Source organism: Sorex araneus, chromosome 3 (genome assembly GCF_027595985.1).
Source record: "Sorex araneus isolate mSorAra2 chromosome 3, mSorAra2.pri, whole genome shotgun sequence".
NCBI classification, from domain to species: domain Eukaryota; kingdom Metazoa; phylum Chordata; class Mammalia; order Eulipotyphla; family Soricidae; genus Sorex; species Sorex araneus.
The window spans coordinates 164,815,698-164,842,652 of record NC_073304.1 but is presented as its reverse complement, the minus strand read 5'-3'; the positions used below and the strand labels follow the sequence as shown (position 1 = coordinate 164,842,652).

The 26,955-nt window shown below is 48.7% G+C and overlaps 2 protein-coding genes across 2 annotated transcripts in view; both read right to left on the bottom strand.

Moving 5' to 3' along the window:
• Positions 1–220: 220 nt before the first annotated feature.
• On the bottom strand, positions 221–16,872 carry POU2AF3 (POU class 2 homeobox associating factor 3). Its single transcript, XM_055132170.1, has 7 exons — positions 16,715–16,872; positions 9,890–9,964; positions 9,494–9,582; positions 8,023–8,117; positions 4,089–4,143; positions 2,469–2,701; positions 221–876 (listed from the first exon to the last, which is right to left on the bottom strand). Exons 1-7 carry the CDS (start codon positions 16,870–16,872, stop codon positions 508–510), a joined length of 1,074 nt encoding a protein of 357 aa, XP_054988145.1. The 3' UTR covers positions 221–507.
• Positions 16,873–20,343: 3,471 nt separating this feature from the next.
• POU2AF2 (POU class 2 homeobox associating factor 2) overlaps positions 20,344–26,955 on the bottom strand; it is a 28,085-nt gene continuing 21,473 nt past the window's right edge. The window contains exons 3-5 of the mRNA XM_004605038.3: positions 24,198–24,240; positions 21,207–21,505; positions 20,344–20,736 (exon numbers count right to left, since the gene is read on the bottom strand). Of these exons, the coding sequence (XP_004605095.3) occupies positions 20,344–20,736; positions 21,207–21,505; positions 24,198–24,240 (735 nt within the window). The remainder of the gene's footprint in view (positions 20,737–21,206; positions 21,506–24,197; positions 24,241–26,955) is intronic.

Below are 26,955 nucleotides of genomic sequence, written 5' to 3'. Positions count from 1 at the left end.
TTTTCTTAGTGTTCTTCCAAGTAGTGCCTCTCATTTACAGGTGATGTCAACTTCCCTTTTCAGCTACAGTGTTAGTGTCTATCCTCCATCCTCCCAGGAACCAAAGTATTTCCTCATTTAAAAATAATCAAGATACCTTGCACACGGCTGACTAGGCCTGAACCCAGAACTGCTACTATTATTAGAAAAATTGAAAAAACACAAACCAACATTTATTAAAACAAAATGATTTATTAGTAAAAAAACAAAAAAAAAACCCCAGAATTTGTTCATGACGTAAAAAAGTGAAACAACTGGACGATCCCTATAACAATTTTCACTGGGAACATAGAAAGTAGAAGTGACTTGAGGACTGGGCCTGAGGGCTTCGGGTGGATGCCTAAGCTAGTGTCAGAATGTGGAGAACAGTGACAGGTGATGGCCCTTGTGATATTTGGTTACCAGGTTGCTGATTCCAGGTTGTTACTGGGTAGAAACATGCCATATTCCAAGTGAATGATATTTCTATTAACTGTAGCATACGTCACAGTTTGTGTCCCTTTTATAGAAATCATTGGTGGAGGCTACCGAGGGGCTGAAGTCCACAAAGTCTGTGCTGGGGTAGGAGAAATACTCGGCAGCTCGAAGGGTATCCAAGCGGTCGGCCTCACAGGATGCGCAGTAGCAGCCAGAGGTGGTGCTGGGGAGGAAGCAGTCATCCTGGGCGTGCGAGGGCAAGGCAGGGCACACATAGTCTGAGGGATAGTCAGAGTGTCTTGTGTCCAGAGAAGGGAGACAGTTGTAATTCTCTGGCATGTATGGAGGTAGCTGAGCTGGTGAATAACTGTAGTCGAAGGAGCCAGAGAGAGTAGAGGAATCTGAAGGCGATCCTGGGGTCTAGACCAATGAAAACCAAGGAACAAAAAGTTTGAGAATTTAGGATTAAAATCACTGAATAGAGTGACGTATTCATTAAGTCTAAGAACGTTTGGGGTAACAACAACAACAACAATAAAACCCTTAAAAAAAAAAACCAACCCATGCTTGTAAAACAAAACCCACAACCCAGCCCAGGTCGGGAAAAGTAATTTATTTGCTGACTGTGTGATTTCACGACATCACACTCTCTGTTTACCCAGTTCTTTCCCAACAATAAATTGCTCTGCTTCACTGGCTTTCTTTGTTATACCCCTACTTTAGAGGATGCTTTGTTCTTAAACCACAAATCCCATTGTGCTTCCAGTCACCTGCACAGTGATCCTGCTGCGTGCCACAACGGAAACTGCAGGTGGCACCTTAGATGTTGCCCCACACCTCTGACCAAGAGAACAATGTGGACATATACATGTCTGGCTGGACCCAGCATCCAGGAGGCTCTAAGACCTGCAACTTCCCATCATTAAAGTTTGATCTGCCGAGGGGTTGGTGCCTCTCTCTGCCTTCTCCTGAGCAGATCTGAATTTGGTAACAAGAGGCCTACCTGGAAAGCGGGACAAGTCTAGATGCTCAGGGCCCTTCACACAGAGCCTGTGGTAGAACTAACTTCTTGCTCCCTTAAAAAGGTCTCTGATCCCTACACAGACTTCTGATGAAATTTTTAAAGAAGTATTTTTGTTTCATTTTTTTTAAAAAAACATGCTTTCTGAGATTTACAAAAATGATAGGAGCATCTCAAAGACTGCTAGGATCACTGGTATCTACTACTGGCTGCCTTGCTCCATTACAGATGATAGCATATTTACAAATATTCAGGTCCATCATGAACTGCTCACCCACATTCTTTCAAGTATTAGGGCATAATTTGTTGCTGATCCTCCGTGACCCAATGAGTTGTCATGCTGATAGACTTAAACAAGCAGTATTGAAGAACCCATTCACTGTCAAAATAAATCCCCAAACCTCTTATCACAGTAACGACCTGCCTTCCTTCTTCAAGAATTCAAAAACCCAAGGGCCATTATTGTCACCTAGTCATTGCCAATTAGCAGATTTTAATTAAAAGAGTGATTTATTTATTTATTATTTTATTTTGTTACCACACCTAACAGTGCTCAGGGCTTACTTGGCTCTGCACTCAGGAGTCACTCCTGGCGGTGCTCAGGGGCCCATATAGGATGCTGGAGACCGAACCTGGGTTGTCTGCATGCAAGGTCATCACCCTTCCTACTGTCCTATCATTCCAGTCCTCCAATTAGTAGATTTTTAACATTTAAAATCCATTCAGCAATTATTGCCAGGGAATTGATTTCTATTTCCATATACCAACTTCCACAGGCATGGCTGACTGGGGAAATCATAATTACGTGGGTCTCCAAAGTCTAGCACTGCATAGCTAATTCTAGCTCCATTGAGCCTGTGCCAACTTTGCTTATTTCCTTGGATAAGTCCTTACTGGTGGTGTCTGTTGGATTCTTATGAGATGAAGTTTTAAACATTTCTCCCCCATAGAAAGCAATCACCAGGATTTGTAAAGAACTGAGATAAATTACCAGGCTCTGGTTAAAGCAGGAAGGGGTGGACTGGAAGCTCTCCGGGAAATAGTGTGGAGCAGTTTGCAGGGAATTGAGTGAAGGGTCCACATGGGGCTCTGGTGGGAGGTAGGACTCGAAGATTTGGTCAAGGTAGTTTGGGATTTCTTCATAAGAAACACAACTGGGAAATTCTCGTGGTGAAAAATAATCGGGTGTGGAAGAAGAAATTGGTTCAGGCTCTAAAATCAGCCCTAAAAGAGAAGGAAAAGAGATAGATTTTTGTTTAAAAATTGGTGGGTTTGAATAGAAGTCTTTTTTTCTACCCTAAAAATTACTATATTTAGGGGATACAAAGGGCTCACTTGTTCCAGAAAAGTCAAATGACATGTAAGCAGGCAGTTTGGATTTTTTCAGTTGCCTTAGCTCATTCAAGTCCCTGGGAAATAATCTGAAAATTAACTGTCAAAGTCACTATGGAAAAATAAAAAAAGGTGGTCCCAACCGGTGGCCACTTGTAACTATTCGATAGCGGCTCAAGCCTCCACTTTTCTTGACTTTAAAGAATCAATGCTTAGCCTCCTTGCCCAAAACCTTCCAAGAAGATTACAGTTACTTTGGTTGTTGCTTTCCTAAACTAAGCACACTTACTCAGTAAAAATCCTGAGGGATGATGTCAACGGCAAGGGTATTGATCAAAATGGAAACCAGAACAGAGAGCACAGTTAGGGCAACTGGTTTTAAATTACAAAACCAACCAACCAACCAACCAACCAACCAACCAACCAACCAACCAACCAACCAAAAAACATCCAAACCCAAAGAAAACCCCAAACAAAAACCAACAGAATGAAGGCTAAGGAAACTGAGATAAGTTGTTATGCAGCAGACAAAAATAATTTCAGAAGCATGAGTCCTTTCTCCAGTTCAGTGTCAGTTTGTGACTTTTATCCTTAAAGGCTGCAAGAAGATAGGTTTAGAGTACAGAAGTAGGTCCCTCAGAGGGACCACGGAATACCAGCATCTTTGGTCTCAGGATGCCTTAAGCTCCAGCTGCACTCTGAGTAGTGAGCTAGCATAAGCTTCCTTCTGTGTGACCTCCTGACAGCCTCAGCTGTCGAGTGGCATAGGCAGGAGTGTTTATGTAATAGAGTTATTCGCAATGCGCCGGGGGAAACCTATACTTGTTTGAATTGCTTTCTGGGAAGAGAGAAAAGAAGAGGACGGAAGCCCCTGTTGGCTGGAGGCTGAAGCGGGGCAAAGGCGTTCTTCCAGAACCTCAGCAGCCCTGGACTCTGCAATTCAGAGTGCACCAAACCGGGTGGGTTGGGGCAAACAAATCGAATCCTTTAGGTGAGTTTAGTAACTTGGAGATGAGGAACTGGAATAGAGGTGAAGCACACACTCTTGGGACAGAAGAGCCAGCACAGAGTTGACAGCTGAGAAGCAGGACAGACATTTGCACAGCTCCTCAGCCGGGGCTGCCTCTGCGGCTCTGGTCTGCGCCTTTCTCCCCCTTCTGATTGGCTGGATTCCCATGCAATGGTGGTGCCTATCTTCACTCCCAAGCCAAGCACTGAGACTTCTGAGATGGCCTTTTTGAGGACTATGTGAGTAAACTGTAAAGTTGGCTCTACTGACCTGCAGAAACGGGTGGGGCTGGCTCGGGAGGGGGAACACCGTTGCCTCCGGATACCTGTAAAACAAGAATATGACGACGGGAAACGGTGAGACTCGGGGTTGGCAGGGAAGCCTCCTTGCCTCTGCGCTCAGGTAAGCACAAGTCTTTTTTTCCAAAATCATTAGAGAGAACCAAGGTTCTATTCACTTAGATCCAACATCTCATGCTTGTTGGGAGGATCTTTTCATTATTATTATTTTGTAATAGCAGGTTCTCTTACTTGAATTTTAAATGTTATTTCTTTTTATACAAATTCATTGAAATGGTCTTTATCATGCAGAAGTGTGCTCATTAAAGAAAACTCAGTAAGCACCTTCTTGTTAAGTTATTCAATTTAAAGTGATTAAGAATGACTAACATTTATTTGACCCCAATCCTCTGTGAGTTACTTGCTTAGTTTTCCTCAGAATTTTCAGCTATTATCTGACTGCTTAGTCTTAGGAATTTATTTTCTTCAAAGTACTTCATTTCTAACATTTGTTAGTCTTGATAGCAAACAATATTCACATACATGTTCTAACCAACTCTGAAAACATCAAAATAGAAAATGTCTTTTTGGAGCTGAGTCAGTAAACTGGAACCTTTCCACATTCTAGTAAATCAACTGTTCTTTTTAGCAAACTCTTTTCTATTAAAAAGTTGCTTTTTGGACAACTGGACAGAAATACTAGAAATTCATGAACTGGCCCCATTTAACTGCTGAAAGCAACCTGTATTTCCCATTGAATTGATAAGAGTCCTAACAGTAATTTAGGCTTGTGTTGTGTTTTGTTTTTACCTTCCAGGTGGAGGCTTTAAAGTTTAAAGGGCCCCATCTGGCTCTGTGATTCGGTGCTGGGAAGCCCTGCTCACCACACCTCTCTCTTGGGTTACAGGGTATACTTACTCCCTTACCCGAGCTGCTGCAGACTGCAAGCCAGCCCCTGCGGGAACAGGAGGTGGTGTTCATTTTGAAAATGATCCACACTGTAATGTCATGAACCAGGAAGCTGGAATCCTTCACCAGCTCTTTATGCAAATATTTGACTGCAGCTTGAACTAAAGGACTTGGAAGGAGTGGGTTTTAAAAACTCAGCCTCATTGTAGAGCTCCCATTCACCCCGTTCCTCCCCCGGCACGGTCTGTTTGTCTGCCTCCCCAGTTATCTCCCGCAGGTATGTTGACAATATCCTACTTGATATTATCTTTCTAGTCATGGGTTCACTTTCAACTTTGCTCCAAGAATACAAAGAAAGACACCTCTCTCCTTGATTTCAAACAGTACAGAAACCCACAATCTGCAGTTTATAAAAATACATCAAGGCTGCTTTACAAAAGGAATGGTACAAATAAAAGGGTAAATGATATCTTTTGATAGTGCTAACTCAAGTTTCACTCATTCTAAAGGTGAAAGAACTCTGTGTGTGTGTGTGTGTGTGTGTGTGTGTGTAATGTTTGCAAATTGATCTGGTTGAAATCATTTTTTAAAATCACATATAAATCTGGCATGCATACATTTCTACTGCCACTGTTTGTCCTTGGTTTGTCCCCAGGAATACACACACAATTTTATATTTACAACAAATTTTGTCCCTCTTCAGATAGTTGGTTAGTGGGCAGGGCACCTGTGTTGCGCGTGGGTGACCAGGTCCCATCCCCAGTACCCACTGTGAGCCCCCAAGCCTGCCAAGAGTGATCCCTTAGTGCAGAGCCAGGAGTAAGCCCTGAGCACCTCTGAGTGTGGCCCCCAACAAAGACAAATAAACAAAATTAACACTGTTCTTGGCAACAGGCATTCCAGAAGCCATCCTTAAGCCTTAGGAGAAACTGCTGAAGCAGAAGAAGGGTTGCATCAAGAAGCAGGAAGACCTTATTCCCTAATATAAGCCATTCTTGCTTACTGAACTCAATCTCAAGCTTTCTTAGAATTCCAGATCCTTCTGATGGGTAAGGAAATCTACCTCTGCCTTTTTAAATTTAACTGTCTGCATGTCATTCCGAGTACCTGTAAGGGCCTGGGCAGAGAGAATGTTCTAGGCTTTGCTCGGCATGTTAGTGCAAGGCACTTCCCCAGAAGGTCTGGTTTACTGTTGTTTCAGGGGGAATTCAGAAAACCATAATCATCAAACTGCTGCAGGGAACAAATCCAAGGGACTTTTCCTCTCGCTTCTGTTCCTGCGGTTAGGAACGGAAGCAAGAGAAGACACTGGTCAAATGAACCTGCGAGGGAACCATAGCAATAGAACTGACTTCAATCCTATAATGTACCTGAGTGACAGGTTACATTCTGTTATGAACAGATTGATGATTTCAGGGGTTTTGTGCCACAAGAATTTCCTCTCAGGTTCTTGCTTCTGGTTTTATTCCTGTTTAATACTCCATCTCTGTACTGACAGGGTTGATGGCTGAGGCTACCAGATTTCTGCTCAGCCCAGCTGGATCTGCAGATGGGTGAACTTAGGGAGCTAAGCAGTGGGAAGGCTTTACAAAAATAATATAAAGAAGACAGGTGTACTTTTAGCTGTCTAATTTGTAACTGTTAAGACTCTGGACTTCAGCTGTATAAAAGACATACACTTCTCTGATCTGCTTACCTCCCGTAGCTGTTATAAGAACTAAACGAAACATGTTTGTGAAACTGCTTTAATCAGCCCCTGTACAACCCCCCCACAAATGACCATTTGATGATATTTGCTGAAAGGCTGCAGTGGGAGGGCCTAGCTTTTCTTGCAGACAGCTTCCCTTGCCAGACCACAGCCAGATCGCACCTGAACTTGAAACTTGAGCAAAGGGTGTGAATGAACATTCCTGAATAGCTGGCTCTCAGTCCTTGTTTATAATTTTATTTTAGTAACTTTCTGCAAACATTCATAATGATAACAGAGTATCTATTGAGAACTTCCTATGTGAGGAAAGCTCTCTTCTGAGTGCTTTAAATGCAGTAACTCAGTTAACCTTCAGGGGTCCTATCACCAACAGTTTCAAGAGGAAAAGCAGAGGTCAGGGAGCTAGACCTGTCTTCCTGGACACACATCACAAAGGAACTGGGGTCTGAATCTCGCCTGCTATTTGCCTCTTCCCACACGATCCCATTTCTTGCAGTCCTGCATTGCACACAAACAACCCCAGTACCAAACCGTCAGAGAAATGCCATGAGCTGGAGACTTGACCACTACCAGCACCTACGCCCCAGCTGTGAGATCCTCTGCCTGACACCCACAGAAGCACAATTTTATGTTCAAGGGCTTTCACGAAGAATCACCCTCCTTGAGGCCTAACCTCACCTCTGTTGCTTCTGCTGCTGCCCCAGGCACGCTTGTCAATACTCTGTGTATATATAGAGACATCTACAGAATATGGGGGTAGCCTCTGGGCTATTCAGATCTGCCTCGTGACAACCTAACACTGCACTGTGCACGGCTCAAGAAACTTCACAGGAAATAGTTCTCCATGCCAAGCCATGTCCCTTGCAGAGCCCAGGTCCCTTCTCCTCTGGAGGCTGGCAGGGGACATTTACAGATCAGTGACCTCAGAGGCTGGGCTCTGCAAGATGGGTGTCTGATGAAGAGAGCCAAGACACTTGCTTTGTGTCCTTGAGGGCACATCTTCCTCAGAGCAACACCTTCCACAGCCGCCCGCTGCACTCCTCCCACGAGCCTTTAGACTTAACTCTGACGAGGGAGGGATGATAACCTCCCACCCCCCAACACACACACACAAACACACATACACACACACACAGCCCGGAGCCCCACACAGCTGTTCTTTGTGACTTCCTGGGGTGACCCAGGAGGAAGGGGGCACAGAAGGTATAAGAACGAGGAAGGCGAGTCTGCAATCCATAAGCCCCTCTGAGACTCGCGGTTGCAGGGGCCCTACCAGGAAGTGGTGGTCAGTGAGGGGGGGGATGCTTACGGTTCCCCCCGAGGCTGCCTGGTGTGCCCTCCTCTGCTGCAGCAGCTCCTTCACCGTGATCTTCACCCGGACACCTTGATACACCTTTGGTTTTTCTGGGAAAAAGCAATCAAGTCAGTGGTTAAATGTGGGATTCAGGTATCTGGTTTTGGGCTGTGAGGATTTCTCTTGAATCACCCGAATCCAGGTTTCTAGGCTTTGAGAATGCAAAGGGAAGGCTGATGGGCTGGTGGGAGAGAGTCCCTCATGCCCTACAGTTGGAAGGAGGAAGGGGGGGAGCTGTTTCAGATGAGCATAACCTCTGGGGATCTGTGGGGGCTCCCACCCCAGCCTGACTCCATCCCTAGGCTAATAGTGCACCGGGTTTCTCAGCTGAGAAATATGGAGATCAGTTTGGAGGGGGTGGTGGTGTGAGTGTGGGTTCACCACTTTAGCCACTTAAACTGGGGGTGGGGGATCCTGGGATCAGGCCCCATCTGCTGGCCTGGCAGAGGGCTGCTCTCTCTTCTGCAGCAGCTGCTCTAAGTCGCCCCCCAGTCCCCACCCCCAGGCTCTCAGATTGTAGGAGCCCTGAGACCCTTTTCCACCTGGGCAGGTGCAGCTTCTGCCAGGTTCGACCTCTAAGTGTCCTTAGTCTGCAAGGCAGCTTGGGCAAGCAGCTGGCAGTGGACCTGTCCTTGGGCACTCAGGAACCTGCTAGACGGACCCGGGAAAGGGGCCAGGCCTGGGGAGCTGGGGCACCGGGCTGCAGCCCCACAGCCCCGGGTCTTCGTATCGCTCCTTCCCCCTCTCTCCTGGTGCCTTCTCCGCCTTTCCGGCTCGGCACCTCTTCCTCCCCCCCTCGGTCCCCCGCTCCTGCGCTCCCCTCTTCTCCTCTCTCTCCACCCCTCCCTCCCGGGCAGGCATTCCGGTCCGCGGGAGTCAGCGCGGCGCGGGCGCCGGGCTTGGCCTGGCGGGGCCGGCGGGGAGGACGGGGCCGCGGGCCGAGCGCAGAGCCCGGAGGGACCGGCGGGGAGCGCGCCCCGGCGCGCCGCGGCCCCGAGCGGACTCTGCGGAGCCGCGGTGAGTAGCCGGGCCGGGCCGGGGCGCGCTCTCGCCGTCGGGGTGGCCGCGGGAACCCGGCCACTCCGGCTCTGACCTCGACCCCGAGCGAGCGCCGAGGGACGCGCGGGGAGGGGCCGGGCGTGGGCCGCGGCCAGGGGCGGGCCTCCAGCGCCTCGCCTGGCCACTGTGCAGAGTGCAGCCGGACTGCCGGGAGCCCCCCTGAGCCCGTGTCTCGGGGTCTAGGGGCTCTCCGGGGAAGGAAGAGGCGCTCGGGGTTGCCCAGACTCAGGCACCGTGTGCGCGGCTGCTCCCGGGGTCTGGGCGCCGTGCCGCCCCCCACTGCGCGGTCTTCGATCTCGTCTCCCCCGACTCCCTTTTCGCCTGGGTCTAAACTCCGCGGGCTGCGGGCGCAGCTCGGGGTCCCTACCGGCACGGCCGCGACTCCCCTCGGGGCGGCCGGCGCGGCCCGCGGGCTCCCGGGGCGCTCCACGAGTCTCTAGCTCCCCCGCGCCGCCGCTTTGGGGCGCGCAGCGCCCGCGCAGCGTCCAAGTTCAGGGTCACCAGTGGCAAAGTGGGAGAGCGGGTAGGGGGGTACCCGGGGACACACACAGCGGCGGCGGCCAAGTCGGCCTCTGGACCTCTGCCCTCGGCTGCAGACGCCCAGTGGGCGCTGCCACGGCATGGCCCGTGCCCTCTCTGGCTCAGACTTGCATGCCCTGACTTTGTGCCTCTCTGTTCTGTGCAGGAAAAACGGTGGCTCTACGCCAGGATTGAAGCGCCCCAGGCCCGCCTGACCCTCCCCCGGGGGAAGAGGCTGAGTTACCCGACATGGTGGTCAGCAGAGGCTGGGTCGCTGGCCAGTTGCTGTGGCTGCAGAGACTCGGCGCCCAGGAGGCTCCTGTGCAAAGGAGAGAGACAGAGAGGCAACATTTTTAAAGTTTCACAAAGCATCCAGCTGCATCCAGGTTCCTGGAGCAGGAGACAAACAGAATTCATGTTTTATACCTTCGGGTATAGGTTTGAGTTTTTTCCCCCTCATGCCAAGTATTTAAAACCTCTAGAAACCCATGATTTGACAATCAATGATTGCGCGATACTTTCAATTTGAATATTCAAAGGCTTAACAAAATGGACTATCTTCTGCAGAAATCCTGCACACAGGCACCCCACAGGGAGTCCAAAGAAACAGGGAGTGAGCCCCCTTTGGGTGCTAGCCCTTGATTTTGTTGTATTTTGAGCATTTTGCCCACCTTCTCACAAACAGGGCAGCAGGCCTCAAAGATGCTCCATGTTTCTGCCTCAGAGAGAGCTGCAGGGGCCCTGAGCAGCCTAGGCTGCCCTTCCCGGACCCCTGGCCCAGGTGCACCGGCCCGCCTGACGCCCACATCCCCAGTCTCCGTTTTAAGGGAAAAACTCAGGTTTTGGAGAATAAGCCTGGCAGCAGATGAGCCTGGCGGTCGCTGTGAGTTGTGCTGGGCCCAGATTGTAGGCCGGAGGCCTAGCAAGGCCTCAGTGCTGGGCTCCTGCTCAGTCTGGCCCCGCCTGGCCCTGCGTTCTCCTCCCTCCCTCCCCTTTCAGCCTGCGTTCTGTCTGCGCTGCTGCGGACTCCAGAGATTCAGCACAGAAGGGCCCTCTGACGCTCCCTGGGAGCCCAGGATGCTGTGGGCCTCATCCCGGGGGATGGATTCTCTGAGGCTGGACCTCCCGCTCCTCTCCCTCTGGTCCATCCCTGCTCTGCTGTGGCAGGGAGGTGTCGGAAGATGTGTTGAGAAGCAGCGATGAGCTTGAGTCCTCACTTTAGCAGACAGGGCCTGCTTTGCCTTCAAACATCATTCTGTGGGGTGAGAGGTGCAGGGGTTGGAGGCCAGGTCTGCCCTACGGCTCAGGCCCCTTTGCTTAGGCTCCCAGGAGGGGGTTCTGCTGGGTTCTTTCCTCCGAGCACTGTGCATTTCTTCAGGGGTGCTGGAAAGCTAGAGTGGCCTAGTGAGGCAATGAGTGCCTGCTCCATCCTGGCCGTGAGGGTAAGTGGGCAGCCCTAGAAAGGTGGAACAGAGTCCACTACATCCATAGGCCAAGACTCTCATGATGGGCCCTTAAAATTGAATCTGTCTCAGAAAGACAGACAGTGGCATAGAACATTCCTGAAGGTCGTGGAAAGAGTCTGATGCAGACTGGAACACAGGGAAGTGGGGAATAGGCTCACTGAGCAGCCAGCCCCAGGGTTTGTGATGGCAGGAGTTCCTTGGCACTGCAGCCTTCTCTCTGGGTCACATCATTCGTCTCTAACTCGCTTGCCAGCACCTGTCAGCTTCCTTCCCCAAAGCCCCTGAGCCTGTGTCCAGAGTTCCTGTGACAGAAGTGAGGCTTGAGAGCAGACCTGGGAGGAGGGGAAGGCTTTTCAGGCACCCTGTGCCCTCTCCCTGCCCTGCCCGCTGCTGGGTGCTGCCTGGTCTGCGGTCTCTGGGAGCATAGCAGTCTGGCCTGGGCACTGTCTTTTGTCCTCCTCCTTTCCCTACTACCTTCCTTCCTTTTCTCCTGCACTTACTTTTCGGTTTGATTTGGAGAATCTCATTGTCTCTTTGGGCTTGTGTAACCCTCCTCCCTTCAACTCCTTTTCTTTCCTGGCCTCTTTCTTCTGTTTCTGCTGGCCTCCACATTTCACACCCTTGTGCCCAGCATGGTTCTATTATTGCTTCCTGCCATGAGAGGTTGGCTTCTTTTCAGTTTTTATTTTTCCAGAGCTCTCCTCCCGCCTGGAGATGGACAGGAAATAAAGGGGCCATTGGCAACATCACTGAAAGATGGCGGAGAGCTCACCCCTGCTCCCAGCAGCCCCTGTCTGTGTTATGGCCATGACTCTGGCTGCTTCTGTGCTGGCCTTTGTTGCTGGGCACTTTCAGCAAACAGGGCCGCCACAGGCCAGAGTCCGGTCCCGGTTTTCAGTGTGCCATGAAAAGAGTTTGGGTTTGTTTTTATATATATATGTAAATGTATATAATTCTAAACCCCAAGCACAGGACAACACAGGAATCTAAGAGATAAATGCCCCTGGGGGGATACCAGGAAACCCCTTTCTAAGTGGGCCTGTGGCCTTCTGATATAACTGTTGGTAGTAGAGGCCTAGAGTATGCAGATTTCCCCTGAGGCCCCTTGGAGTTGGGGGTTCTTCTGAACTCAGAAAGTGTCATTCTGTGGATATTTCTAGCCACATAGTTCACAGATAAGGCTCAGTGGAAGAAGCATACCTAGAATTACTGAGCCCAGATGTGGCAGGGCATGAAACAAACTTCAGTTGACTTTTGGGCCACACTCAGAGGGTTCTCAGGGCTTACTCTTGGATCTGTGCTTAGGGATCACTTCTAGTGCTTAGAGGACCATATATAGTGTCAAGGGTTGAATCTGAGTTGGCTGCATACAAGGCAAGTAAATGCCTTACCCACGGTACTATCTCTGTAGCCCATTTGATGACATTTTTATATTCACCAGACAAACTTTTCTTTCTTTTATTTTGGATCATACCCAGAGATGCACAGAGGTTACTCCTGGCTTTGCACTCAGGAATTACTCCTGGCAGTGCTCAGTGGACCATATGGGATGCTGGGAATCGAACCGGGATTGGCCGCATGCAAGGCAAACACTCTACCTGCTGTACTATCGCTCTAGTCCCCAGACAAACTTTTCAAGAAACAATATACTCCTGTGTAGGAAGGACCCTTATATTTTATTTTCTATTCCATCTTCTCCCTCTCATTCTCTTTGTGGAAAAAAAAAAGTTGGTTGGGAGTCACTGAAAAAACTAAATGAGCCACTGATGCACTGTGAGTAACACCGGAAAAATGACAGATTATAATGCATTCTAATGTGTGTGGAGACTTGGGCAGTGCACAATCTGACTTAGGAGTGTTCTGTAAAGACCAGGATACCAGAACCCCTGCCTCCCCACCCCTCCACCTGCCCGAATAAGACACTGGCTAGAAGTGATGGGGAGCTGTTGGCATGTGCTAAGATGGACACGGTCTTCATCTCAAAGCCTGTTTGGCTGTTGTACTGTTTTAACATTGATGATGAGTGAATGGGAACCGCAATCCAGGCTGGTATTCATTGAGCACCAGTTCCGCCCCAGGCACCGTGTCAAGCACTAAAATAAATCACTCAGCCCTGCTTCCTGCTGTCAGCGGCTCCCATTTCTGCACACTCCTTCTCCATCCTGGGGTTTGGGCTTCCTTCACTGACTCATTCATTTGATCACAGACAGTTATCTGCTCTGACCCGCCTGGGTTGTGATAAGACTGAAGAAGTTACCAGGCCCTCCTCTCACCCAGCCCTGAACCTGCTTTCTTGAGGCTCACTGTAATCTCTCCAGATCTTCATAGAACAAAGGTTTACAGAGATCTCAGTCATGGAGTTCAGCAACCCTTTAGCTTGTTACCTCCTTGGAATCCAGCATATTGGGCATAGACTAGACTTCTCTATTCTTCGTTTGCTTATGGGCCACACCTGGTGGTGCTAAGGACTTATTCCCAGCTCTGCACTCAGGGGTCGCTCCTGGAAAGCTTGAGGACCCTATGGGGTGCCTGGAATGGAACCTGATTTGGCCTCCTGCAAGGCAAGCACTTTCATGCTGTACTCTCTCTCCTGCCCAATTTCTTTATATTTTAAACTGAAGATATCCACTGAAAACATTTGGCAGACTTTTGTATGCAAATGACATTGCAGAACACTGTATTTTTTTCTCCAAAGTAGAATACTATTCAACATGAATAGCAAAATGATAGATTATTCCCTCCAAATTTGACTACAGATCTAAATTCTCTTTATTAATGCAAAGTTCTTTTGTCATTTTGGCTTTGGGACACTGTTACCAAAACTTGTGGAAAATATCAAGTTCCAAAAACATGGAGCAACAAGTACATACTGGCATGCAATTGAGTGTTTGGTGCATAGGGAAATGAACAGGAAAATATTAGGTGAAAATATTAGGTGATGATTTATACCAATCTTTCCCCCATAAAACATACTCAAAGTTTAAAGTTTTTTCCTTAGTGGTTTCCATGGGGATTTAGCATTTTATGATATTAATTTGAGATAAGGGATATACCATCAGACACTGCATGAAATGTCTTATCTTTTACTTAAAATGTTGGTCTTATTATGTAGTAATAAAGGCATAAAACATTTTAAGATTTCACGATAAAACCTATGACTATATTAATAAATATGCCAGATAAGCAATATTTAATTTATAACTAAACATTTGTAAGCATTAAATTTTGGATTATTTCACTCAAGATACTTTGTTACTAGGTAGGTTGACAAAAACATCTCTCAAATTTTCTCAATGTAAAAGAGTTAATTGTTAGATATGATTTTTTGGTCCACATTTTTTTTAAATTCATAAAAATGTCATTCTCTTTGGCTTGTAATGTATTGACAATGTCAGTGAATACTGAAAACTCATGTATCTTATCAGAGATTATGATTACATGTCAAAGATCAAAGATAACATGGTATCAATATTTACAAGTAAGTACAGAAGATATTATAATTATGTACACTGATTTGGAGAGGATTCTAGCTTCTGGCCTGTTCATCATATTTGCCTTAACCACACCAGAAATAATACCCAAGTATTGCACAACATTTATAAGATTTCTCAGCAGTCTAAAATGGTATATGTAGATATTAAACTAATATATAAACATTTTTCATTGCTACTTCAAAGGTTTAGTAATATTACTTATTAAATGCTCTTATAAAATGCATTATTTTAAAAATTTATATTGATTTTAAAATTTTATTGGTTACTAATTAAATGGATATATTAAATTTTTTTATTGATTGAGGTTCTGTGATTTACAATACCATTAATTGTGACTTACCAGGCACATAATTTCAACATCACATCCATCACCAGTGTACCCAACTCCCTTCCCCAAGAACTACAATGTCCCTCCTTTTGAACCTTCCTATACACACCAGATCACTTGTGTGGATCAGTTCTCCATTATGTTACCTTTGGCTCTTTATTACTACCTTGCTTTGTATCTTTAAGTCCTATATACAGGAGATTGTTCTGTATCTAACCCTTTCCTAAGTTAGTTGTCTTAAAGATACTACCGTTAATGCCCCAGATCTACCTTGTGACAGTTTCATGACTTGCAGAGATGGTGGCTCCTCTGAATGCAAACATGCTGATGACTTACCTCCTCATTCATTAGGCACAGAAAGCCCACAGAATCAGGTCTAATTGGCCCATCTGAGGAATGATCTCAGGCCCATGTAAAAAAAGGTTATACCAAGTTTTCTAAGTAACTCTGAACTGTTGGGTCCTAAGCCTGTTTCTGGTGTCACAGAGCAGAGCTATCCAGCAGTTGCCGCTTTGATTAGTAATTAAGTGAATCACTATTTTAAAGTTAGAATCTGTGATGCTCTCTCTAGCCTCTCCAGAGTTAGTAGTTACGGGATGTGGTAAAGGGGAACACTGCAATACTGTTTTGAAGAGAAGGAATAGTTTAGACAGAAACTAGTCATGAACTCTAAAGAAGGTGTCAAATCGGTGTGAGACTGGCAGAATTATTAGAATGGAATGTCACAAATCTTGGACTTCAGTGACTATTTTATTTCTTTCAATACAAGTGATGTTTTAAATGGATGTATTGTTTATGTTCACATATTGAAAATGAATCAAATACATGAGCTGTATATATACATATACATGTCTGTATAAAATGTATCTTTTTATTGGAGTAATTATTTTCCTATTGTAGAATTTCTTTGAGAAATACTCTGGAACTTCAGTTAAGTTCAGTAGCTTCAATAACTACCATCATACTGTACTAGTAACTGAGCTGAAGCAAGTCCTTATGCTCATCTGAAAACATTTATCAGATTTACATTAATCAGGTGTAAGATTTATTTTTTTGCTTATTCTTTTTTGTTTTTTTTGGCTTTGGGGCTACACATGATCTGCTCTCAGGGATCCTGGTGGTGCTCAAAAGACCGTATGTGGTGTTGGGGATAGAACCCAGGTCAGCATCATTCAAAGCAAGCACCTTACTTGCTGTACTATCTCTCTGCCCCTCTGATCATTCTTTGGGAGTGTGTATCACTTACTAATAAGAACCTGTGCCATTACATATGCTGTGATGACGTTTCCCTGTGATTTACTAGACAGCTGTCTATACTGGCTCTCTCCTTACTTTCATTTTTGGACTTTATTATCTGGTCCAGCTTGAACTAGACAGACATCACCAAAGAGATGGAACATTACTCTACTCCCACTAATCCAGGAAACCTGATTCAGGAAAGAGAGGGCTGGAAGTGGCATGATTCTTCCCCCTCCCTTCTACCCTTAGACTGGTGGTGTGCTTTACTAGGAAAAGAAGCATTTCACCGAGGCAGGCAACGGAAAAGAAGAATCCGATGGAGAATGTGCCAGGGAAATAAGATTAATGTCCCTGTCATAATTGGTAGCTTGGTTTCATTTTTTTAACATGGTAAAGTCTCTGAACAATGAAACAGGACCACAATACAATGTAGGGATGTATTGGCAAGCTAAATAGAATTTTAAAAATGTCATTCACCATTTGTAGGTATTAGCACTGCCGCCAGGTCCCTTCACTCACTTTTTAATTACCTGAGCTCTTACTGGCTAGAAGAGGCCAGCTGGAGGTCTGGGGGCAGGGGCAGGATTGGGGTTCTGTGTGCTTGGGCATGTTGGATTGTGTCCAGTGGGACTTCCATGTGCCGAGGACGCTGGTGGGTGGCACCTGTGTTGTGTTCTGAGGCCCCGGGCCGGAGGTGCATGAGCCGAGAGTGTGGGCTGGCCTGGAGGTAGCATGTGCAGCCAGGTAGGACGCAGCATGTGCCAAGGGTCCCGGCAGTAGGGCAGGGCAGGAGCGAGGCAACATGTACAGAGGGTCCGGTCGGAGGCTCCAGGGGCTGCCCCTGCAGTGGTGCTGCCTCCCTCTCCTTCCACAGGCCCATCTGTTGCATGGCCCCAGGGCACCGCAGGACCCAGCATCCTCGGCTTGGGTTGAGTTGTTTCCTAGCTTCCCGAAGGCAGGCCCAGGAGCATCCCCAAGGTGAACCTGCCCAAAGCCCCATCCCTGCTGCTGCTGCTGCTGCCACCTTGCCTGGGGTGTGGCCGTGACTGCTGCCATGGACCAGGTACAAGAAGTGCACCATGCATGCTGCGGGCCTGAGCACCACCTCTTAGGGTTGGGCCCAAAGGAGCTGAGGGCGGTAGGGACTTGGACCTTCACAGGACCCCACGCAAGGGACAGACGTAGTGGGGAGTACTTAATCCACACATCGCCCACATTGACAACCCACTTTTGGGCCCTGGCTGCTTTGCGGAATGGTAATGATGGTCCATTTTATACAGCTACTCCAGAAAAATGATGCTGAGACCAGTTTACGACCCTGGCCTTGATTATATTGGGGGCAGGGGACAGGATGAGCCCCTTAGAATCTTGGGCTGGACCAGAATGGAAGTTCATGTTGTGGGGAGGGGAAGTCTATACCGGAAGTTCATGTGGGTAGGGGGACTGGACCAGAAATTCATGTGAGTGGGGCCTGGACCAGAAATTCATGTGGGTGGGAGGCCTGGACCAGAAATTCATGTGGGTGGGAGGCCTGGGCCGGAATTTCATGTGGGTAGGGGGACTGGACCGGAAGTTCATGTGAGTGGGGCCTGGACCGGAAGTTCGTGTGTGGGGGGACCGGAATGGAAGTCTATATGGGTGGTGGGCAAGATGTGACACAGCCTGCAGAATTGGGGCCTTCTCAGGTAGCCCCAACAGTGTTTAGGAACCTCCAGGACTGCACCCTGCAGTCCTGGGGGCACCGTGTTGGGCTAAGAATTGAACTGGAGTTGGCTCCGTGCAAGGCTGTCTCTGGTCCAAGACCCCTGAGTCTTGCAGGGGGCAGTCACCTGTTGTCCAGCGTGAAAGACATGGAGGGACAGATGGTACTGCCAAGGACCTTGGGAATGGGACTCATTCTCTGGCCTCACAGATTGCAGCCTCCCTAACCCAGAAGTTGCACCCTTCATGGAGGGGCATTGTCAAAGTGCATCTCAGGCTGTGAGAGGAACTGGCCCTTGGAGGAAAGGTGCAGGTTGGGACTGAGAAGTGGGAGATGCACCAGAAAGGTGAAGCCCTCTCTCCAGGGTCCTTCCTAATTTAGGAGAATTTGCATAAATGTCCCAGACGGCCTGGAGAAGGAGGAACAGCAATCATTTCTTCTGGGTGTGATTTTATGTTCTTATTGACTGTCTGGACTCCTCTGCTGATGAGAGCATGGCACACTACGACAGGGTGTCCCAGAGACTGAGTTAAGGGACTCTGGAAAGCCAAGTGGAATAATTAGAGGACTGGCCCCAGGAAAAGATGGTGACATTGGGTCAGGAGGTACCAGAGAGGTCAGACAGATGTGAGAAAGGAGGGGAGAGAGGATGGTGCGAGGAAGATGGGAGGGCAGTGTCATTGTCATATGTGGGCCTTGAGTCACTCATTGCAAAATCAAATCTTGTGGCAGTCTCCGGCCGGGGCCGGTGCCGGCTGGAGCTCCACCGAGATTCGACCCGGGTGGCCATGCCTTTGTACAGCTGCTTTGCTGCTGAACAACCAGGATCCAGATCCAGCTATATTACTTGGGATCCCAGGGAGTGCTTGTAGCCATGTATCCAGACTGTGAACTAAGCTTTTGCTCCATGCTGCTCCAGGAAGGGAAATGATGCAATTTCCAACTTAAATCTCCCTGGACTTAATTACTAAAATACAGAAATCCTAAATCGCTCGGCCAAGGTAGCCTTTATATCTCTTCATTCTCATTAGTGGAAAACTAATTATCAAATGTTTCCTTGTCAATAGGGCCGTATTCTTGGGGGATAAACTCCAACAAGAATAGTGAGTTCTGTGTTGAAACTCCAACAACAATAGTGAGTTTTGTGTTGAAATATGGAATGTAATTAAGGTAAAGAGAAAAGGAAGTGAAATTTATCAGTTATGCAGGGGGGTAGGGGGTTGGGAGGGGTGGGAGGTATACTGGGTTTTTGTTTGTTTGTTTTTTGGTGGTGGAATATGGGCACTGGTGAAAGGATGGGTGTTTGAGCATTGTATAACTGAGACATCAGCCTGAGAACTTTGTAAGTTTCCACATGGTGATTCAATAAAATAAATTAAAAAAAATCAAATCTTGTGCAGGACATTAATGATGGACTTGGGTCTACATGTGGGCACTCCATTAGGTGGGAAGTATTTTAGGAACCTAATTAGCAAAAAAAATGTATAATGGTTAAACTCGGAAGACAGAGGAATGCTTCTGGTATCAGTTTATTTATACATAGCCTGAGCTGTAGGTTTGTGACTGGCAAGTCTCCCTTCCCCTGGAGAGTATTGTGTTTTACTAGTTAACTAGTTCTACTGGCTCAAACCTAACAAAATGTCTTGCTCCAAAGAGTCTTTGCTTCCCCAAATTCAATCCAAGTCTTTTCTTCAGAATGCATGTATTCATATTTGAGCACACAATGCCCGTCTTACTTATAACTGTGGATAACTCTAGGGTTATTCCATCAGAGAGACAATAGTTTAACTAAGGCTATTACTAATCAAAGATATTTAATAAATTTTATTATTTTTGGATTAGACTCATTTTTGAACACCATGGACTTAGGCAGACTCAAACAGTATTTATGACCTTAGTTGTGTGGCAGTAAAGCACTTTTGTGAGGCATAATACTTGTTACTGGTCACAGGCAGGAGAAAAATGCTACTAATGGTTTCCTTCTTTAAAGTCCTCAGGTGTAAATATGACTTGTGTTTCATGTAGCCTATTTTGCATTCATGTGTTTTCTTTTGCAACAGAGCACACACTGTTCACACCTAAGAAAAATGGAACTGGAATAAACACTATATTCTATGAGCTCATCAAGGTTTGAATGTAAATTAAGAGAAAAGTATCACTGCTAAGAGGGGAAAAAAGATTCTTTAAAGATAAAAGGAGATGTGGGAGGTCAGGGATGCCGAGGTCTCCAAAAGACCTCAGTGTCAGGCTGTCTCCCTCGAATATGGATCCGGATACACTGAGTTAACCACCAGTTGTGGTCCAGTGCTGTGTGGTGGTGGGGAGGATTACAAGTAAGTGGCATTGTCCATTGACAGAGTGTGGCAGGATGACCCACTTCGAAAATCCAGTTCTGAATGAGCTGCCACAGGGATGAAAGACCCAGATGCAGACCCAACTTAAAAGCATCGGCAGAGTCCTTGGTGCCCCTCAGTAAGCTCTGCGGCACTCGAATGACCCCCAGGCTATGCTCCCGTCTTCTTTGGTCCATGGTGAAGGGTCCTGCAGCACGGAGGGATCTGTGCCCTCGTCGGGCACCATCTTGGGTGGTTGGTCATTGGACACTGTCATGAAGGGGCTGAAGGGGTAAGCGGATGGGGTGGGGTACCCTGGGCCGTGGTACAGATCCTCCAGTGCATGTAGCGAATAGGATGAAGCCCCGGGCAGTGCGGGTGCCCAGCTCGAGCTCCTGTGCTGGCCGGCGCTTCCTGACTCCAGCTGGGACAGGCAGCTTGTGCCCGGTGACAGGGTTGACAGTGTGTCTGTGGGCCCGGGGTCTGGCTGGCTGAGTCCTTCAGGCATCGTCTGCTCCCATGTGTCCCTCTGGGGAGAAGACATAGGTCACAGGGGTGAGTCAGCAGGGTCTGTTCGCATGGGGACAGAGCTTTCTCCTCTAGGCAGGGCACTGCCAGTGCGTGGCCTCGGCGGGCCTGTGTGCTGGCAGGCCTGCCTGTACCGCTTGGGCCTTACCCCTCTGGAAGGATGGGGAGCAAAGTTTCACGGGGTTGGAACACGGGAGCGTGGAGTGGGGAGAAAGACAGCAGCTGAGCCCCGTCTGAGCTGTCACTGTGGGGCCTTTGCTGGAGGATGGAGGGGACCAGCTGCTGAGGCAGTGGCGTGTGGATACAGCACCTGTGCCCCCTGCTTGTTCCCCCACCCCTAGGAGGTCCCTCTGGCTGTCCTGCTGGGCATGGATCAGGAGGCAGGCTCCTGGCTGAGCACTTCAGCCTTGGGGTACGGGTGTCAGGGCTGGCCTGATGCCACACCCCAACATCGGGCCTCCATCCACTCACCAGCACCAGGTGTGCGGGGTCTCCGGGGAAGGGTGGCGGCAGCAGCGGTGGCAGGGGTGAGGCACTGAACAGAGAGCCTGGACTGGGGGTCAGTGCGGATGGGCGGTGGTCGCCGTAGGGCTCCGGAAAGTAGGGGTCCAGGAGGGCCGGGTGGCTGGACCCCGCTGAGGGCTCGCAGGGAAAGGCCTTGGTCATGCCAGAGCCACAGGCGTCGCCAGGATACTGCTTGGTGCTGTGGAAGTCCGAGTCGGAGAGGAACGACCTCCTGACGCCGTAGAAACCAGACATGGCCGGAGAACCTGCTGTGGAAAGCGAGTGCAGGGGGCAGAAGGGCCGTTTCAGGGGCCGGGGCATCTCTGTGGCCACTGAGTTTGTGTGGGAAGTGAGGTTCAAAAGCGGATCGGCCGCCAAGGCCAGCATTGAAATACATTTACTAGGCCACCAGGAAGGTGCTGCAAGAGCTGGAGGCAGGGGCCCTGGGGAGGGAGCTCTGGTCACATCCCCAGTGACCTGCCGTCCCTTGGCATTGTGGGGAGTGTCCAGCCAAGCACAGTGTCTGCTGGAAAAGTGGTACCTAGCGTTGCATTGCTGCTTCTAACTGGTTCCGTGCAAATGACATATTTGTATGAGTTCATTTTAGATTATGTTCTTTCTAGTTTTAGTTCATTCCAATTAGGCTCTCACTCAGCAGCCTTTGATTGGACTGAATCCGTGCCATGCACAGTGCTGGGAAGGGATGAGATGAGAGAGAGAGGGAGGGGGGAAGACCCATCCCTGGGAATCATTTACATTCTACCAAATGCAGGAGGAGCACCCCAACTCTCCCCCACCCTTCTCCTAGCTTCTGAGCCGTCTCCACACACACTAGACTCTTAGCACGGCCCAAGCTCTTGTACAAGTGCCCTGGGGGATTCAGTTTGTCTAGGCTGCGTGGTGCTCGCGGGAGGCGGGATTTACACCGCAGTCTCCCCGCACTGTCCTCTCAGGCAGTGCTGCCCGGGCAGAGCCTGGCGGGGGAGGCTGGGGCTTCCACGAGGTCCCGTCCCATGTTGTTTGCTGCCCTCTGCTGGCTGCCGCGGGTTTACCGTTCACTGCGCGTCTGGGCGGGAAAGTGAACGTGGGGCCGGGAACTCTTATTTCCCAGATGGGAAAGTCGGAGGAGAGGCCTGAGTGCCGAGGCAGGGGCCAGATCGCTCAGGGTCACACGAGTGACGCTGTCCCTGCTGAGGACTGTGTGGCTCTTTAGCTCATGGCACCCAGACGTATTTGAGAGTGTGCTGTGGAGGTGGTCTCCTTAGCTAGACCCCACAGCCTGAGCCCAGAGGACTGGGAAGAAGAAAAGGCATCTGCCTTGCTTTATTTTTATGTTTCTAAATCCTTTGTCTTCCCCCACCCACAGTGGATCCACGCCTGCGCGCAGCAGGGACAGACTCAGGAAGACCCCTCCTCTCCTTTGCAATTAGGGCTCTTGGGATGCTCAGCACTTTAGTCAAAGCCACAGGAGAGGAAACTTCGCCTTGAACCTTTTTTCCACACCATCTGCCAGCTCCAGGGGGGTCGGGTCTAGGTCTAGTCTGTTTTCTGCAAACCTGGAAGTCGTATCCTGAGCTCAGATACACAAGTAAGTGTTCATTCCTTATAAAGAAGCCAGGCTTGCCCCTAGAGACTTAGAGCACACCCCCTGTGTCCTCCACGTCCACCATCCACCCTCTAGCCCCACACTTCTCATTTGCTGGTGAATGTGAAAGTGGCAACAAGAGGTTTCATCATGAGCGGAGCAAATGAAAATTCAATCAAGAAGGTTCTCTCTCTGCCATCAATTTGCATCCTTGGGAGAGGTGGACTCCTGGGTTTGCACTCAGGGATCACTCCTGGTAGGGGTTGGGGGACCGTATGTGGTGCCCAGGCTCAAACCCGGTCAGCTGCATGCAAGGCAAGCACCCTACCTACCTACCTACCTACTGTATTATTGCTCTGGCCCTTTTTGCTTTTCTCCTTCTCAAGGGGGAGAACAATTCTAGGTGGAAGAAGAGGCTTCAGCCATGCTGCAGAAGGGGGCAGAAGCAGCCAGGTGGCAGTGGCCGTGGCCATAACTGAGAAAGATCTTAGAGACGGGCCCACAGGGGAAACCTTCCCAGGCCCTGACTCCAGCCCCTCCTGCAGCTCTGATGGTCCCCACAGTTACTAGGCCACTTCTGAGAGGGATGTTTGGGAAGTGTGTGTGCTTGTGTGTGTGTGTTTGTGTGTATGCACACATGGATGAGAGCACACCCCCCTGACAAGGGTGGCCTGTGGTCTCCTGGAAGTGATGACGGGAAGTGCAGGGAGAGCCTGACTCAGGCCAGGGAATGGCGTGCTGGTACCCCCCTCTGCCTCCAGGGCTGCTCCTGCTGTCTTATCTCTCAGGTCAAGCTGCCAGAATTTTAGACATGGAGACATTGTCTTGGGGGAAAGGGGTCTCCTACTATTGCTTTGGCCCAATATGTTGCTTCTAGGTGGGGGAACAAAAGACCGTTGAAACACAGTACTGTCTTCCAGAATCCCTGCACAGGTCTGTCTTCGCTGATTTCCGCTTTAGTAGTTCAGCCAAGGCTGACTCTGTGAGAGATGTGTGGCATTTATAGACGCATGGAGGCAGGGAGATAGCACAGGGGTTAGTGCACATGACAAGCATGCACCTGGGCATGATCTCAGCCCCACAGGCCCCTTGAGCGGGGCCAGGTTTAGCCCTGGACCACTGCCCTCTTGCCCCAATCCACCGGGTATGGCCTTGGTGGCCCCAAGCACCAGGGTGTGAGCAGCATCCAGAGCTCACTGAACCTCTTGTCTGTGTGCCTATGATCTGCGGGGGCAGCCCTGGGTCCTCTGGGGACCACTCAGATGGTCCCACCACCACATAGTCCCAAACAGAGCCACACCATGAGAGCCCAAAGTTTCCACCGAAAGCTCCAAAGGAAATGAAGTGATTGCTGGTGGAAGTTGGGTACTGACCTGGCACCTGGGTGAACGGAGACTGGGAGGAGGTGACGCCGCCCTGGAAGGCAAGGAGAGCACAAACCTGTCAGCAGTGCAATGCCCCGGTGTGGTTTCCCATCCTCAGCAACACTATTTGGGGGCGGCTCGGTGAGGGGGAGCAACTGAGTAGCAGAGAATGAAGTTTTAGGCTCTGGGAAACATCCCCCCAGAGACCTGGCTCGATGAAATGGACTGGTTCATTCTTTGTATTTTGCTGTTTGCACTAATGTTCCTCATCAAATAGACACAGTGATGGTGTGTGTGTCTGCACACAGAGGCACAAGCTTGGCATATGGCACCACCATCTTCACCGTCTGCCTTCACATAGACTAGACACTCCCCCAGAGCTCAGGACCTTTTCCATGACTCATCCTCAGGGTCCAGGACACTGATGTGATGCAGTGCAGGCCTGGGAGGTTGGAGGTTGGTGGTGGTGGAAATATGTCTACATCTTCCTGGCCCCCACAGAGACCTATGGACCTTAATCCTGTGGCGTGTTAATGGATCCAGCCTTATTGGAGATAGGAATTCTGAGTTCTGACCTGTGGTTGGGCTAAAATGGGGAGGATATACTGGGTTAGGGTGGATCCTCCCTCAAACTGGCCATTGTTTTTGTAGGAAGGGGACAGGGAGAAGCAGAGAACTGGTCTCATCAGGCAAGAGGCAGAAACTCTAAACTTCAAGTTAAGAAACACCAGGAGCTGGGAACTGGGAAGAGGCGGCACAGTGGGAGGGACCCCTGTGTGTCTGCTGTTTCCCACTCTGCTCACGGCCAGCCTCCGTTCCCACATCCCAAGGAGGCTCAGTAGGGGAGAAGGGGGCTGAGTGAGGGATGATCAGGTCTTCAAACAAACAAATGCAAATTCATGCCCCAGATGCCTCGAACAAGGTGGAAAATGTATCACTGTATCACTGTCATCCCTTTGCTCATCGATTTGCTCAAGTGGGCACCAGTAACATCTCCATTGTGAGACTTGTTACTGTTTTTGGCATATCCAATATGCCATGGGTAGCTTGTCAGGCTCTGCTGTGCACGCGGGATACTCTTGGTAGCTTGCCAGGCTCCCTGAGAGGGGTGTAGGAATTGAACCTGGGTCGGCTGCGTGCAAGGCAAATGTCCTACCCGCTGTGCTATCACTCCAATACATGGAAAATGTAGCTGCTGTAAATAGTTATTGATCTCCAGAGCTCTGATCTGAGCGCTAAGCACTGACCCTCATAGTCCTGGTGCTCCTGAGCTGGGCGGGATTTCATAGTCTCTCCTGCCCGCCTGCCACTAACGCCAAACCTCTCTTTGTAATATCAGTGTGTGTGTGGGGGGGAGGGTGGGTTGGGTGCAGGTGGGGGACAATTGACGTCTAGTGAAGGGGAACCCAGTATTCTCAGAGTAGATCACTTTTTTCACACTCTCCTACCCTTTCTTCTCAGTTAAAAGTAGCACTGTAGCACTGTCCTCCCATTGTTCATCAATTTGCTTGAGCGGGCACCAGTAACGTCTTTATTGTGAGACTCGTTGTTACTGTTTTTGGCATATCGAATATGCCATGGGTAGCTTGCCAGGCTGTGCTGTGCAGGCGGGATACTCTTGGTAGCTTGCCAGGCTCTCCGAGAGGGATGGAGGAATCGAACCTGGGTCAGCTGCGTTCAAAGCAAATGTCCTACCCGCTGCACTATCCTCCAGTCCCAGTTAAAAGTTAAAAAAAAATTAGGGGGTTGGAGAACTGTAGAGGGGTTAAAACAGCTTGTATTTCTTGTATATGGCTGGATCCTGATTTGATCCCTGGTACTATGTACATGCCCCAACACTGCCAGGAGTAAGCCCTGAGCACTACTGGGTATGGCCCACGAATAGAAAAAGTTAGTTTTTTCATATGAGCCACCTCCACTGGTGCTTGGGTGGCCCCAAGCTGCCATTTTTCATGATTATTGCAGAATCACCAGCACTCCCTCCAACCCAGTTTTAATATCCCCAGACTTCCAAGCTGTCACAATCATAGTCTCATTGGTTGTTTTTATTATTTGATGGTGGGGGGCTGGGGGAAGCTCTTGTCCTTGTTTCTGTGACACAATTTTTGCCTTCTTTCTGCTGTGGGCAATTGCTCTCCCTTCGTTCTTTGTGGTTACCCATAAAATTTTGCCTTGCATGCTTGACAAAGCCTCAGTTTTCCCTCTGACAGACTACAGTGTCCTTGGGCCATCCATACTCACTCCTCTCCTAACTTACCTGAGTGTCATTTCCTGAATATCACTGACTCAGCCCCTCCGCTGTAGTAGCTGACCTATCTTTTCCATCACTGATAATGGCTACCGTTTTCTTATTTTAGCTTTGCCTTTTTGTTAAATGAACACGCCATTGTAGCTGTTGTCAACCTTCAGTAAGTGCCTTGAACACATTTACTTACACTTTCACTGATTTCTTATCATATATTTCCGCCCAGACATTTTTCTTAGATTAATTTTCCTTCTATAGTAATTCTTTGGAAAAAATTTTTAGATGGTATTTGTGGTAAATTGGATTTTTTTTTGCCCTTAAACTTGATGAAATTGCTAGGTGCATAATCTTAAGTCTGTATATAGGTTTCTTCTCTCAGCCTTTAAAGTTATCTCTCCATTTTCTTTTTGCATCTATTAAGGTTGAGAAGTTTGCTGCTAATCTTATAGCTTTTGTGTGTGACAATCTTTAGTTTCTGGGTGCTTTTTAAAATATTTTTGCTCTAATGGTAGGATTCTTCTA

Bases quoted from the DNA above. Each gene is read 5' to 3' on its own strand.
- POU2AF3 (XM_055132170.1), bottom strand. From the start codon at position 16,872: ATGCACCTCCGGCCCGGGGCCTCAGAACACAACACAGGTGCCACCCAC. The intron at 9,583-9,889 runs GTAACTCAGCCT...CGCGCCCCAAAG, and splicing joins TCTGCTGACCACCATGTCGG to CGGCGGCGCGGGGGAGCTAG. The intron at 2,702-4,088 runs GTCAGTAGAGCC...CTTCTCTTTTAG, and splicing joins AGCCCCACCCGTTTCTGCAG to GGCTGATTTTAGAGCCTGAA.